Below are 15660 nucleotides of genomic sequence, written 5' to 3' on the forward strand. Positions count from 1 at the left end.
GTAGTTGTTCTGAGTTTCTTTTCAATGACAAGTCTGTCAGCCGATCTGCATACATATCTGAGCTAGAAAAAGTAGGCATTCTTGTCAAGGCCAGGAATTGCCTTATTTTTCAGGTGAGCATTCAAGGCACTTTCAAAAGAAAGTAAAAGGTTCTTAGGTTATTTCATAGAATACACAGTTTTGTCTAGAAATGAGAGCACCCTTAGCCAGCTACAAGGCAACATACTTTTTGTTGACCTTACCAAGAAGTACAAGACTACAAAATAGGCTTAATGGGGTTTGTATATAAATGCATACACTAGTAAGAAAGAAGCTAATCTGGAAGAAGTTGAGTGCTTCTGTTATTCACAATATATAAAAAAGTATGGGTCCATACAAATGCTTAGTGTATTTAATTGCGGGAAAAAGTTATTTAATCTTAAAATAGTCCTGTTAGTAAAGACACATGAAAATGCAAAGGATTTTTTTTAAGATTGAGGGGTTGAAAATTCTATTCAGCTATCAGTTTCCAAGAATGTAGTGACATAGGCCTTAAGCTTTTAATGAATAATAACATTTCACAAAATCATCTTACTTAGAGTTGCTGACAAAAATTCCTAAGGAAGAATGGATTTTTCCCTTTTACAGAAACATCTATAGAAATCTGAGTGGCTGGTAAGGTGATCCTCATTTTGACATGAAATTTTTCCTTGGGTTTGAATCTAGATGCATTTCCACCAGCTGTGTTGACTGTAAATAAAAATACAAAAGTCAATCTGTACTATATGCTCCTAAATTCATAAGGCATCAGAATGATCTATGGTGTTGCATAATTTATTTCTTTTCAATTTTGGTTTAGGGAACAGTAGAGTCAATTGCAATGAAGAAGCCAAAGGAGAGAACTCAACTTTTTGAACAAATTAGTAATTCATGGGAATATGCCGAGGACTATGAACAAAAGAAGAAGAAAATGCAGCAAGCAGAAGAGGATGCACAGTTTAATTACAACAAGAAAAAAAGTGTGGCAGCAGAACGCAAACAAGCAAGGATAGAAAAAGAGGAGGTAACTGAAATTTATTCAGTTTTTTCATGCTAAGTTGGCAGATTTTGCATCTCTTGTGAACTTCAGTAGTGTTTATAAAAGCACAACAAAACAAACCCACAAACTTTTCGTTTTGGTCTAGTAGGTTTTTTTTTCAGTATGGCATACTGTATAATAATTTAGTATCATTTGAAAAGGTAGAGGGATACATGTAATCTAAATAAAAGAAAGTATAGGTTTGCTACTATAATTAATTAAAGTATTGACTTCAATATTTGAGTTTAATGATAACTGACCATTACTGGAATTAGAGCTACTTGTATACCATCTTACATCACTTTGGCCTTGAAATTAAACTGCTACTGATGGAAAACAGCTTTTATAAACTAAATTAAATTTTAATGTTGGTAGGCAGAGCATTACCAGATGTTAATCAAGGAACTGGATGAAGAAAGGATACAGCTGCAGCTTTTTCAGCTTTACCACAATGAAAAACAAATTAGCCTTCTGAAAAACAGTTTGGATGAAAAGAATATGGAGGCTTATATCAAGAAAGAGGCTCTTTCTACAGCAGAAGATTCATTTAAAGTCAAGAAAAAAATGTTTGGGATACTAAACAGGGACCAACAGCATATGGAAAAAGAAATGAAGTAGGTTTTCCAATCAGATTCTGTGATAGTTGAATAAAGCATTATCTGCACTGGGAGTTGCTTGGCAGGTGTGCATTTCCTGGTAGAAATTTGGTTGATAGTCCAGTGCTGTGGAAGTCAGGTCCTAGCAATTCACTGAAGTAAAATCCAGAAGTGATTTTTACCTCCTATACCATGCCTAGTTATATTTTTCATTATATAAACACTTGTTTGCTATGAAATTTTAGGAGGTTATGTTTCATTTCTTAAATTACTGTTTTCACTGGATTTAAAAAAAAAATCCTCTGTGGGCATACCCATAGTGTAAGCCCCAACCTTACAGTTTAAAACTGATTGTTTGCACATGTGGTCAGTGGGGGGAGGGAGTGTTTTTTCTATCTTCTCTCTCTCCCCTTTTCCTCTGGCTTTGCAGTTTTGGTTGAGCTTGTGGTGGTTGATTCCATTGGTTGTTTTGGGCTTGTTTCTGGTTTTGTTTTTTAGGACTCTGGAGGCATTGCTGATTCAGCAGAGACCCCTCTATATAAAGGCAAAGGAAAACACATCCTACCAAATCAAGAAAGTAGAAATGTCTAAAAAATCTCTAAGGGATAAAGAGAAAGCCTGTGATAAGGAAAAGCAGAACATAAAAGAACTAGAGATGGAATTGAGTGATATTGAGAAGCTGTGGAGAGCATTTGAGGAGAAAACTGAAGAAGAGAGAATGCAGAGAGCAGCAGATATTGAGCTGGGAGAAAGTCAGGTAAACCAGGAGGCCCAAAAGTACTGTTCACTAGAGAAGTCCAAAAATACTCCTGATTATATGGAAACTTGTTTCACCAGTGACCTGTGATTTTTAATGATCTTTTTGCCCTTGAACTTAAACAAACCCAAAATTCTCAGTTTTATTTAGACACATGGTACACTGTAGGAGGGTAGGACAGAAAATGTTTGTCAGGGTCTCAGGGTGAGTGATTTTTGAGAACTGGCTTTTCATCTGAGGTATCAATTCGGGAAAGCCAGTAAAGACCTGATAGTGTACATACCATCTTCTTGTCCTTTGAGAAGGAAGGGGCTACATCCCTTGGCAGTTAATTCACTTGGAAAGAAGCTGTCTTTGACCATATGGCTACAAATGTTTGTAAAACTATGTGATAGCTTTTTTCCACTGTCTCCTCTTTAAAATAATTTCTGATCAACTAGTGGAGAACCTGCAGGGTTGCTGCCTTAGTCTGTGAATCTTCCTGTACTGCACTTTAGAGGCATTTGGTCAGTTAGTCATCACTTAGCAGCTTTGTTTAAAATATTTGTATTCCACTTCGTATATGAAATTTTTTAATAACATGAGAATGCTGAAAATACTGCACTAGTTTTGGGCTGTGCAAAGACATAGTGTTAATCTTCAGATTGAATGGGAAGTACTATAAGCTTCCCTGAACAATAAGAGTAATAAAAAAGGATTAAAAAAAGACTGTGAGAATTGTTAGGTGTAAGCCTTGGATTGAAACACTGTAAAAAAATTCAAGCTGTTACAACGCAATCAAGAGCTAGAAGAGCCTTCTGGAGAATTGGGTAGTTTTCATAAAATTTAGGTAGGTAAAGTTACTTAAGGCTGTAACAACATGAGTTTTCTCACTTTCCAAGGAGTGATTTTTTTTTTTTTAATTTCTTTTTGTCCAGTTACAGCGGTACAAAGAGCTAAAGGAAATAGCAAGAAAGAAAGTAGCTATACTAGCCCAGCAGCTAGAAAAACTTCGTTGGGAGGATAAAGGAGATCAAGAAAGGCTGAAACTTAATCGCAGGAAGAAAAGTGAAATTGAGGTATCTGTATCAAACTAGAATTAGGTTCTTAGGAGAAAAATGTCTCTCTGCTGTTCCCTCTGGTATAACTGTATATAAACATGTTCAGTGGTTTGATGTAATCAAATCCTCAGCAGAAGAGAGGTACATTGGAAGTGTTAACTCAGTTTTCATGTTGCAACAGGTTTAGCAGAATGGCCTCTAAATTTGTTCAGAAATCACGTGCATGAGCCCACACTGAGGATTTGGGTTTGAAAGCTTTGGCTCTGATATTTTACAAGTACTCAGAACACTGGCTTAACTGTCAGCAGTGTCTGGTTGTGTAAGTGTAGTCTTTCTGAGGTGTCCCACTGCTGTTGTGTGTGTGTATGACACTCAAACCCTGCGGGGGTCTATTTTGATCACAGCAATCTCTTTGCTGAGATGGTTTTAAGGTCAGTTGTGTGTAAGAATGTGTTGTAGTTGGAAAAATCTCAGTGTCCACCACTTCAGAGGCAGCTTTTTTGTGTGAATACAGTTGCAGTCATTTTGATTGTGATATCTTTTATCTTTGCAGATCCAAACTTGTAAGAATAAAATATGTGCATTTTTCACTCTGGCTTGGTTACCATGCCTGATGTTTGCTTCTGATAGAAGTAAAAAGGGCAGAATGCTATGTAGCGTTTCTGGTTTGCTGGAAACCTTGTCATGTTAGATGTTTTGGTTTTTCTGGCTGTATTTTTTTTTTTTTAAACTTTGCAAACTTGCATTTTTGTCACCTACTAAGAAGTTAGAGAGGCAAGATGCATTTCTTCAGCAATTAGTCACAGAGTCAAGGTTGAGGGAGACTGCTATTCAGAAAGCTTAAAAATGCACCATATGAGGCTTTATGAGTGATAGAGCTCCAAACACCCCATTCTTGAATATATAAGCTTGCTTCTATGGAAAAGTCTGTATGTTTTGAGGATATAAATAATATATGTTTTGAGAATATAAATAATATTTGAGGATATAAATAATAGCTAAGCTAATATTTGTACATCCATTTTTTCTTCATAAAATACTATTTATTTTTTAATTACTAGTTACCAGAAAAATGTAGGTAGTATCTAGAAGTGAAATAAATTCCATCACCTGTGCTTCTTAAACTGAGCAAGTCCCGTAGTGTTGTTGAGAAAGAAATAAGGATTACTTAACAGTGCATGAAATATGGATATGCAAACAATGTAGTGGGTGCAAGTTAACCTGCATCCATCCCTAGAACTATTTTAAAAGGAGTTCAGGGGTTTAATTAAGGCTTAATAAACTGTGTTGGTAGCAGATTTTTTTTCCCTCTCTACTTGCTTTAATTAATGTGTTTTTAATAAATTTGGGTAATTGAAAATTCTTTTTTTACCATTGGTGGGGTTTTTTTACTACGATGTTTTGTGTCAGTTTGGAAACTGTGTTAACTTCTTTGGAAAAAGCTATTGATGTAGGGCCAAGAGTAGCACCTCTTTGTTTCAAGACCTATAATTTCCTGGCGCTTTGTTTAAAGTTTTTTTATTTGTTGGTGTCATGATTCTCTGTGCTGAAGAGGCTTTCCCTAAATTGTAGCTGAATGTGGAAAATTCCATAATGGCCTTGGTATAATAAGTTCCCTATGTTATTTGTTCAGGTGTAGCTTGGCACCTACTGTTGCAAAAGAGATGCTGTTACTTCACCATGAAATAGCAACAAAGAAGAAAAGATCTGTCTCAGTACTTGTTCTGAATGTAGAGCTGTATATCTTAAAACTGTCATTTTGCTCTGATTTATTTTTAACACATTCTATTTGTGACTGCATAGGAAACCATTAAACAGACTGTGGAACAGGTAGAAGAGCATGAAAAACGAATAGAGAAGTTGGAAGAATATGCTAAAATATGCATGTACGTGTAAAATTTAAAAGCTAACTGGATTTTTTGGGTATTAATTTTCAAAACAGCAGGTTTCTGCTTCCTTCTAATTATTTACTTTGAAATTTTAATAAGAACTAGAATTCTTACTAATTTTACTTAATATTTCAGTCACTTTGGCTGTCAAAATAAAGTAGGAAGTATGATGACTAGTCCATATTTTGTTTGAATTGGTTCTATAATTCTAATTTCTCACAAATTACGTTACTGTGGGTATGGGGCTATTATTGGACAAATTCTGAGCAAGAAAACAGGAGAGTTTTGTAGTTGTGCTGCTCTAGAAAGCATTAATATTTACATTGTGTATTAGCACAGCTCAGTTCTTGCTTCCTGGGTCTTCTGCCTGATATTTACTGCTTGTATAGTTAGGTGACTGCAGAACGATCTTCATTTATACTGAAAGTGTATGTAAATGAAATTGTGATTGCTTTTTATTTTTGCTTCTGTTCAAAGTGGATCACTAACAGAAAAAAAACAGCAGGAGGAAGTTCTGGCTAAGGAAATTGAGAATGCTACAATACGGATGGCTGAAGTGAACGAAGACTTGAACAAAATAGTTGGTGAACTGCAGAATGCCAAAATTGATTACCATGAAGGAAGGCGTGAGCAGATGAGAGCAGAGATCCTGGAAAGTCTGAAAAGGCTCTATCCAGATTCTGTGGTAATGGAATGGCCTCATTTAAATGCTTTATTTTAGAGTTAAAAGTTCTGCAATAGGCTGAGTAAGCAGCTGGAGTAAATTGGACAGTCTGGAATATCTTCTTAAATTTTTTTCTTGCGTGAGTGTATAGTATTAATATTAACTAATATTTCTCTGTATTTTACTCTTCAGTTTGGAAGATTGCTTGACCTGTGTCATCCTATTCATAAAAAATACCAGCTTGCTGTTACCAAGGTATTCAGCAAATACATGACTGCTATTGTTGTTGCCACTGAAAAAGTAGCAAGAGATTGCATTCGGTTCCTAAAACAAGAACGAGCTGAACCTGAAACTTTTCTTGCTTTGGATTACCTTGATGTAAGTATGTTTTTCTTTCTCCTGTCATCAGCAAGCTAATGCACTTGCTAATCTTGATACTGGCTCATTTTAGTTTAACTAGAATGAGCTGAAGTGTTAAGGCACAGGACTTGGGAAGTGAATTTCATGAGGTTCCTGTTGGCCTTTGCCAGCCTGCTGAGGTCCCTCTGGATAGCAGCATGACTGTCTGGTGTATCAGCCATTCCTCACAGTTTTTTGTGATCTGCAAATGCGGAGGGTACATTCTTCCCCATCATCCAGATAATTAATGAAGACAGTAAACAGGATCAATCCCAGAATTGGCATGGCTACCTACTGGTCTCTCACTGGACTTTGTACTACCAGTCAGCATCTTGGGCTTGTCTGTTCAGACAGTTTTCATTTCATTTCATTAGTTTATCCATGATGATCTATCTTAGGGAAGGCAGTGTTAAAAGCCTCTCAGAAGTCTAGGTAGATAATCCTGACTGTTCTCCCCTGATCTGTCAGGCCAGTAATTTCTTTTGTGTCAGGCTGTTACTGATCATGGACTGACTTGGTGAATCCATGCTGACTACTTCCCCAAGATTTGTGTCTGTGTGCCTGGAACTAGTTTCTAGGATAAGTTGCTCTATCACGTTTTCCACAATCAACATGAGGTTGGCTGTCCTGTAGTTCCTTGGGTCCTCTTCCTTGCCTCTTTTCGAGCACAGGAGTGACTTTTGTTTTCCCCTAATCCTTAGGCACCTCTTTCAGTTGCCATGATCATTCAAAGGTACATTGAAAGTGGCCTTGTAATGGCATCCTTCAGCTCTGCTGGTTGCATCACACCAGGGCCCACACGGTTACATGCATACAGTTTACTAAAGTTTGCCTGACCTGATCTTCTCACAAGAATGTCTTCCTTGTTCTAGATTCCCTCTTGGGCTCCTGCCTGGATTCCCAGGGGCTAGTCTTGCAAGTAAAGACTGAAGTGAAAGTCTCTGAAGTCTATTCTATATGCTGTATCATGTCCTCATCCCCACCCAACCTGTCCTTCCCAAAAAGCCTGTATCCCTCATAGCACTGCTCCAGCTATAGGAACTATCCAACCATGTCTCCTTGACCCCAAAAATCATAGAATCACAGACGGGTTTGGTTTAGAATGGATCTTAAAGCTCATCCACCCTTGCCATGAGCAAGGACACCTTCCATTAGACCAGGCTGCTCATTCCTCCTGGCCTTGAACACTTGCAGGGATGGGGCAGCCACAGCTTCTCTGGGCAAGGTGGTAGCCCTGCAACCTCACACACATCTTGAACTTTTGTTTATTCTCCATGCTTGGTGTTCTTTGATTTGATGCACAGGTTATACAATTGTATCATAATGCCATCATAAATGGTAATGCAATAGGTTATGCAGATTGAAGGAGAGTGGTGTACAGAGAAGATAAACCTCAGATCTGTTTTTAGCCTTGCAGTGATTGAGCTCCATGTTGAATTGATATGTACATTATGTCTCCAGACTACTCAGATTTGGATGTGCTTTGCTTTAACAGTATGGATTCTAAACACTGCTTGTTTGCTTTACAGGTTAAACCAATTAACGAGAAGCTAAGGGAGATAAAAGAAGCTAAAATGATGGTGGATGTTGTACAAACGCAATTTGCTCCACTGAAAAGAGTGATTCAGTTTGTGAGTGGGAATGCCTTGATCTGTGAAACAATTAAGGAAGCAAAACACATTGCATTTGATGGACCAGTGAGGTTGAAAGTGAGAAGCCAAACTTTTTTGCATACATTTTCATTGCAGTTATGTGTTTGATGCCATTAAATAATTCTTCTGTAAACATGCTGGAGTATTGCAGATAAGCACAGAGTTGGTACTCTGCTGTCTAATCCCACGGAAACAAATCCCTAGATACCTCACTTGGCTTCTTTTCCTGTGGTAATAAGTTGAAGTGGTTTTCTGGGAAAAGGAGGAGACAAATGAAAGGATAGTGTGTGTCCAAATACAGGTCTTGGTATAGTCCTTGTTATGAGGAGTAGGAGGGATGGATAATCCTGCTTCTAAAACTGTCTGATTTAAAAGCACAGACTTTATCTTGCAAGATTTTCTTTGAAGAAATGCTTTCAAATTCTTTAAAATATCTGCCAGAATATCTTGTTTGTTGATACGGATTATGTTAAGGGCTGCAAGCTTCTCTGTCACTTCTTGCAGTTATTTCTTTTATTCCTGTCTCTATTGCTGCAGATGGTATTTTAGTCACTTAATAAACCTTCTAAAATTTCGATTAAGAGAGCTTTGAGTTGAAGGTGAGTGTGAAGTCATTTTTACTTGAAATGAAGTCTGAAAACCACCCATGTTCTTTACAAAAATGTACACTTTGATTTTACAAACAAGCTGTTTGCCTTTATTCTGTTACCATGCTGCTTGGTCTGTTCTACCAAGTTTAAAAGGTGTCTGTTCTACACCTTCTAAATACAATTGTATACACAAGGGGCTATATGCAAGGAAATGATACAATTTCATTTTATGTTCTGATCAGCTGTAATAATACCATTACTCCTAAGGAGGAGCAGACTTTCTCTTTGCTTCAAATGCCTCGTGTTAGCAGGTTTGGAAGAGAAAAGAAAAAATTGAGTCCAACTCAAATGTGGTTGTTACTTGTTTTACTACCATATCTTGGTCACTAGTGCATGTGATACTTTGGCTGGGGTTTTTTCAGATTTATTTGGATATAACTTATTTTCTTCCAGACAGTGTCTCTTGATGGAACTTTATTTTTGAAATCTGGAGTGATTTCTGGAGGATCAAGTGATTTAAGATTTAAAGCTAGATGTTGGGATGAGAAAGAAATTAATAAAATGAAAGAAAGAAGAGATAGCTTGATTACTGAGTTAAAGGTATGTCTCTTAAAAGCACTTAACTGTAGAAGTCATGCTGTGTCTAACTTAATTTGGCTCTGGGAAGGTGATTTTCTAAAAGTATAATTTGCAAAGCTTCTAGAAGGTGCAGACAGGACATAATAGCTGTTCATCCTCTTCTAGTTAATAATGAACTCTGCATCTGAGTTCTTAGCTGTGGTTCTCAGCTCACAGGCAGAAATACAGGACAACACTGTTGGTCCAAGCTCCCGCCAGGAAAACGTTAAGAGTACCTGAAGACTTGTAAGGAAAATGACAATATGGCTGTGTGAACATGGGAATGTTGGTATGAACCAAAACCTGCCAGTGTAAAATGATTTTTCATACCTTTAGTTGGCTTTTTTTTAAGAGGGATGGAGTTCTAATTTAGTCTGCAAGCAGATACTTTCTTGGGAGAAAGAAATCCATTACAATATTAATATTGCATATCACCTGTGCTATCAGCCTTACCTTGAATGAGGCCTAGGTCAGTGGGGCTAGCTTTAACATCTGAAAAACAAATAAGTGTCAAACATTTCATCTTTTGTTTAAAAAGCTTTTTCTCCCACCATAACACTTTCCCAGGACTTAATGAGAATCAGACGGAAGGAGGCTGACTTGAAGCAGTTGCGTGCTCAGTGCCAAGGAACTCAAACACGACTTAAATATTCACAGAGTGAATTAGACCTTATTAAAAAGAAACATCTTGCCAATCTCTTCATGGTATAGTATTAAATCTTTATCATTTTCATGTTTAATAATTGTATTGTTTTAACTACAAATACTGATCAAGTATTGCTACTTCCTTACATAGTTTTTTAATTCAGTTAAATTTTACATACAGCAGTTACAACTGAGGAATTGATAAAATAGAAAAAACAAAGATTGCAAAGTACTTTACATGAGGCTTTTTCTGTTGTGGTTTAAAACTTGTGTTTCTGTTAAGCTTGGTTTATCATCTGGTAACCTTCAGAAGTCTGTAAGTCAAAGTGCACTTTATGTGGTACTCAGTTTGCTTTTCCACTTCTTAAAACTGTAATTGTTACATGTAGATTGGCAGTAATAGTGGCTAAGTGGCATTTGAGAAGAAAATATTTAATGTTTTTAATCAGAAAAAAACTGTTAACCTGGAACAGAGCTGTCCCTTAATTTCTAGAAGGTTGATCATCCTACTGAGAAAAATTACCATCCTTTTCCTTTCTATCTAGGAAAAATCAAAACTGGAAAGTGAACTGGTAAATATTGAGGCTCAGCATGATATGCTGAATGAAGGAATAGTGCAAAGAAAAGAAAAAATAGAAGAGTTTCAGAAAAAAATTAATGAGGTAATGCTTTCTGTCAGAGCTTTGAGAGCTCGTGCTATTAGGCTACAGAAGCTTAAGTTTTACTGATGTTTAGAACTGGACAACTTTTAACTTTGTAAACTGCTTTGTCAACCAGGCTTTTACATTATTCCAGTAATCTCTCCCCATCCTCTACCTTTCCACCAAGGTAACTGTGAACAGAGAATGTTAGTGTATATGAGTCATGGCTTTGCAAATTTCCTTAGAGTCAAAGTTCTGTGACTGTCAAGTGCTAAACACAAATCCAGCCAGCCAAATCCATCTATGTCTCAAGCAGATGAGGCTTTGCTAAATATATACAGCTTTCTAGAGCTGAAAACAGTCCCCAGCCCTATGAGAGGGCTTTATTCTGAACTCTGCAGGTGACATGTCTGGGGGATGGCCTGTCTGCTTGGAAAGTAGATGAAAAATAGCATCATCTGAGGGTTCCTTTCTCTTCGGAAGTAGCCAGTATTTGTTCTTGATTTTTCTCTCTGCTCTGATTACCCTGGGAAAGTGGCTGAGGTGTGTGTGATGATTGTGAGCAAATTCCTATTTCACTCTTTTGGGGGGGTTGGTTGTTTCTGTAGAGGTTTTCTTTTTGTGATGTTGTTGTTTGGTTTTGTTGTTTGGTTTTTTCTTTGCTGGGTGGGAAGAAGGTTCTTTCGGGTTTTTTGTATGTTGTGTTTTTGGGGCTTGTTTTGGTATTTTGTTGGTTTTTTTAAGACCATTGTATACCTGTACTCAATTCCAGTTCATGCAAGATGAAGCTTGCCTGTGATATAACTTGAGTGTTCTTTGCTCACCCTCTCTTTTGAGGTGTAGGTGATGGAGATTATGGAGCTCTTGTTCTATCCCCACCTGACCAAGGGTTATCTGTTATGGTACTAAACAGCTTTTGTCTTTAGAATCTGCTCCTGTCTGCTTCTTATCAGCAACAGGAAAAGTTCTCTATGATATGTGATCCACCACTTAGGTTTCTCAGCTGGTTTTTTGTGTAGACCCTTTGGCTGTATCATCCCTCGGTTTCCCTGTAATTTACCAATTTCCCAGTGGTCCCCAGAGCAGTTGATACAGACAGGGAGAGATTGCAGAGCAGGGTTGTCATGAAGACTAAAGGCATTCAGGGAAGGGAATGTTAGTAAAGCCTAATGTGACGCCAAGAGGGCTTTCCTGCTGGGTTCTGCTAGAGTAGTCAGTAATTGACCTCTTGGGGAAATAGGCACCTCATCTCTACCTGTGTTTTGAAGCTGCCTTTGTGCCTCTTCTTGTCAAACAAATCTGTTAGAAGCTGTGGAAAAATGGTGTCACAGACATATTTTATGAAAAATCCTTTTGCTGGGATCTTTTCTCCTGAGAAGCTGAGAGGCCTCAGAAATGAAATGTAAGCAATAATTATCTGTGGCTGTGGAGTGCAACAGGTGCATCTTTGATTGGTCTCTTGTGGTTGTTTTAATAATGGCCAATCACAGTCCAGCTGTCTCGGACTCTCTGGTCAGTCACAAGATTTTATTATCATTCCTTTCTTTCCTTTGCAAGCCTTCTGATACTTCCTTTCTCTTTTCTTTTAGTATACTCTTAGTATATAATTTTCTTTACATATATTATATATCATAAAATAATAAATCAGCCTTCTGAAACATGGAGTCAAGATTCTCATCTCTTCCCTCATTGGGGTTGCCTGAAAATTCTACAAAATGGTACTGCAGTTTTATCTAGGAAATGCATAGCCCAGGACTTAGATGCTGGTGTAAATGTGTATTCTTGGAGAAGGAGACATTCCTCACCACTGTCTGCAGTAACTCAGGCTCTATCATACATCTGTAATTTAGTTCCTGGCTTCTGACCCATTCTCATCAGTCAGTCTGGGATTAATCCATGACTGGAATTCTACGTGTAAGAACAAGCCAAAATTGCTGCCTGTTCTTTGTCTTGCTTGGGGTGCAGGCATGAGGGAGTGCAGATGTCTGTCATCTGCAAACAGTGAAGAAGTCATTGATGGTTAACTGTACAAGAATTCCAGATACAGGAACTTCTTTTGCTTGTTCTGAAAAAAATGAAAACACAGAGGCTTTCTTTTGGAACCAATCATCACTTTCCAAAGAGTCATGTAACTTGGATAGTATAACTTGGTTTGATGTAGTATTTGATACCAGGCTAAAAAATCCTGAATACTGAAACAGTATAAATAATACCAGGCTTTGACCTGTTGAGTTCTCTTAAAATTTTGGTCAGTTCATTGGGTTTCCTTTTAAATATAAATTTATAGGAATGGACCGTTGCTATTTCTTCCTTCAGTCCAGCCATATGCACCGTACCTAGTATTTGCCTGCTTAAATTGTAAAAAAAAAATTTACAATTGTTTTTGACTGATGCTTTTGTTAGTATATGCTGTATAATTAGGAAATGAGCTGTTCCATGGCAGAGTTTTTGCTATGACTTTTCTATAAACAGAGCATAGTAATTAATATTTATGGATCTCTTGAAAGAATTCAAATAAAGAGCTGAACTACAACTCCAAGAAATCTAGTGTATCTGATTAGTGTACTGTCTAGCTTTCTCTTCTTCAGCTCTGTGGGAACAACAGGCAAAACCAGGGAAGCTGGTTACACTGTGATGACTTCTGTCTTCAGAATGACCAGGTGCTGTCAAGAAGAGCTTAGATTGGAGTTACACTTGGTAGATCACAAATGCCTTATGTCTAGCATTTGGACTGAAAGTGTTATTTGAAAATTTCAAGTACAAATTACTTCTCAGTAGTTGTTAGCTGTTTTCTTGAAATACCTTAAAAATCTAGTCTGTAGCATGGAGTGATTGAATATTTCACATCTGTGAGTTGCAAAATATTGTAATCATTTTTTGTCCCATTTCTGTGTTTTCAAAGGTTGAAGATGTTGTTTTCCGGGACTTCTGTGAAGAAATTGGTATAGAAAATATTCGTGTGTATGAACAAGAACATGTGAGACAACAAGAGGAGATTGATAAGAGAAGGTGGTATCTGTCACTAAAATGTAAACCAGTGGCTGGTATTAGATTGGGCACACTGGTACTGGAGAAACTCCCTCACAGGAAACAACACAAAGTCATAGGAGAATGTTGAAGGTTCTCCTTGTCACTGTTAGGCCACTGCTGTAGGTTAGTTAGACAAGGATCAGTTATTTCACTGCTATGGTTTTGGGTTTGTTAGACAGAGTCAGTGACAGCTTGCAACAAACTTGAAAGGTAACATTTACTGTTTTGGTAGCACTAGTGTAAAAAAATTAGTTTTCTAATAGCCACATTGAAAAATGGCACTATCCCAGATTAAGAATAGCATGAAGGGTCACTCGTGTGTGAAAAAATGTTAAGGAAAACTGAGTGTAAGATGCAGGTGTTTGGCATAGGACCATACTCTTGTAAGGAAGACAGTTTCTTAAGTTTTTCACAGGTAACCTCAGCTAGTGTTTCTCTCACAGACACGTGTCACTGCACCACAGATTTGTATCTTAGAAGGAGAATGTTAAAATGAACTGGTGGTTGAAGTTCAGGTGTCACTTTCCATATTGATGTGGCTGTGTGCTATATTGTATTTGTTTAACCAGTATCACAATATCTTTGTGATTTCCCATATATTCACAGGATGTGGTGTAGTAGAATCAATGTAATTCATATTTTTGTGTTCACATAGAAGATACAGTAATGGTATCTAAATAGAGTCCAATAACAGGTAATAGCCTGCTTTGTAAGAAATTGTTTTAAATCCTGTACCTTGACTAGACTGGAGTTTGAAAATCAGAGGACACGACTGAACATTCAGCTGGAGTATAATCGTGATCATCTGCAAAAATTAACAAACTCAGTCAGCAAGTTGAGGGAGACAATTCATAAAGATGAAGCTGAGATTATCAAGCTGCAGAAGGTAATAATAAAAATAATTTCTCTGTCTCTGTAATTCAATACATTTTTTCCTCTCAGTTTCAATTTTGAATAAATGTATTTGATGCTGTGGATTAATTTTTCAACAGGGTTATTTCAGGGTTGACTTTGTAATTGCTTAGAAAAATGCAGATGCATATTGCATATTAACTTTGGACTAAACTGCCATATTTGAATGTGTATTTATTATTGAAAATAAGCTTACTAAAAATTAAGTTTTGGATTACTGTCTGTACAGTATTATTTTATATTTTGTTCAGTTAATGTGTTCTGTTGATACAAAAGGGCAACATGCAAATATAGATAAAACCAGCCAGCATGTGACTCAGATTCAGCAGAGATTTTAAGTAAGAGCAAGCAACTCTGGTGCTTTACATCTTTAAACTACTTTACAGCCACTAATACCTTGGAAATAATGCTGTGAAACCAATTTAGATTTTTAGTTGAAGTAATATGTATGGGTTCCTCCTTCACAGTGTTCTTTATTCTGTACTGTGCTGATGCTGCTTGTTAAAGAAACAAGCTTGTGCTTTTTCACAGAAAAGGGAAGGAGAAGAGATGTGCTTTGAATAAAAAACAAAATGTGAAATGTATAAAACTGCCACCAAGTGGGGGACCCCCCCCCCAGTGCCTTTCAGATCTTCTCTCTAACACATTTGAATGTAACAGGTTTAACTCCTTCTTTCTGTATAGTAGAGGTTCCAGATCTAGATTCTTGGTTGGGAGGTTAAAAATCTAAATATTTCCATGCAGGATGAGGAGAAGCTTCTAAAAAAGGTGAATGAGCTTTTGGAGGAGCAGCAACACCTTAAGGATAGAATAAGTGCTCATAAAGCTGAGCTTGCAAAAAGCCAAAATGAAGTTGAAGAGTTCAGAAAGACGATGTTAAGTCTTAATAGGTAACTCCTACTTCTACTCCTGGGAAGATGATTAAAGGGATGATATTTAGAATGGATTTACTGATCACATGTTTGGATTTATCTTGTTTTGTTTTTTTGTGAAAGATTTATTAGAGACATAGTGATTTGCATCTCCAGTGTGCCTTAGTTTAACCATGTTTCTAATTCAGTGTGTGCAGGAGAGTATTTCAAGAGGGCCATCCCATAAACCATACAGAATAATTTTATTATCTGCCTAGTCTTAGGTCTCACTGTGGTCTCTGAGCACAGATCTCTCATC

General features: G+C 37.1%; 1 protein-coding gene across 1 annotated transcript in view; it reads left to right on the forward strand.

Moving 5' to 3' along the window:
• SMC1B (structural maintenance of chromosomes 1B) overlaps window positions 1-15660 on the forward strand; it is a gene marked incomplete at both ends in the record, with an annotated part of 28323 nt that overhangs the window by 3268 nt on the left and 9395 nt on the right. Inside the window, 15 exons of the mRNA XM_084205473.1 lie at window positions 1-113; window positions 839-1042; window positions 1433-1671; window positions 2152-2410; window positions 3328-3468; window positions 5254-5336; window positions 5817-6024; window positions 6196-6381; window positions 7932-8111; window positions 9098-9244; window positions 9830-9967; window positions 10453-10569; window positions 13451-13557; window positions 14323-14464; window positions 15235-15380. Coding sequence (XP_084061599.1) covers window positions 1-113; window positions 839-1042; window positions 1433-1671; window positions 2152-2410; window positions 3328-3468; window positions 5254-5336; window positions 5817-6024; window positions 6196-6381; window positions 7932-8111; window positions 9098-9244; window positions 9830-9967; window positions 10453-10569; window positions 13451-13557; window positions 14323-14464; window positions 15235-15380 — 2410 coding nt within the window. The remainder of the gene's footprint in view (window positions 114-838; window positions 1043-1432; window positions 1672-2151; window positions 2411-3327; window positions 3469-5253; window positions 5337-5816; window positions 6025-6195; window positions 6382-7931; window positions 8112-9097; window positions 9245-9829; window positions 9968-10452; window positions 10570-13450; window positions 13558-14322; window positions 14465-15234; window positions 15381-15660) is intronic.

The sequence above is a fragment of the Fringilla coelebs genome (genome assembly GCF_963513975.1).
Source record: "Fringilla coelebs genome assembly, chromosome: 5".
NCBI lineage: Eukaryota > Metazoa > Chordata > Aves > Passeriformes > Fringillidae > Fringilla > Fringilla coelebs.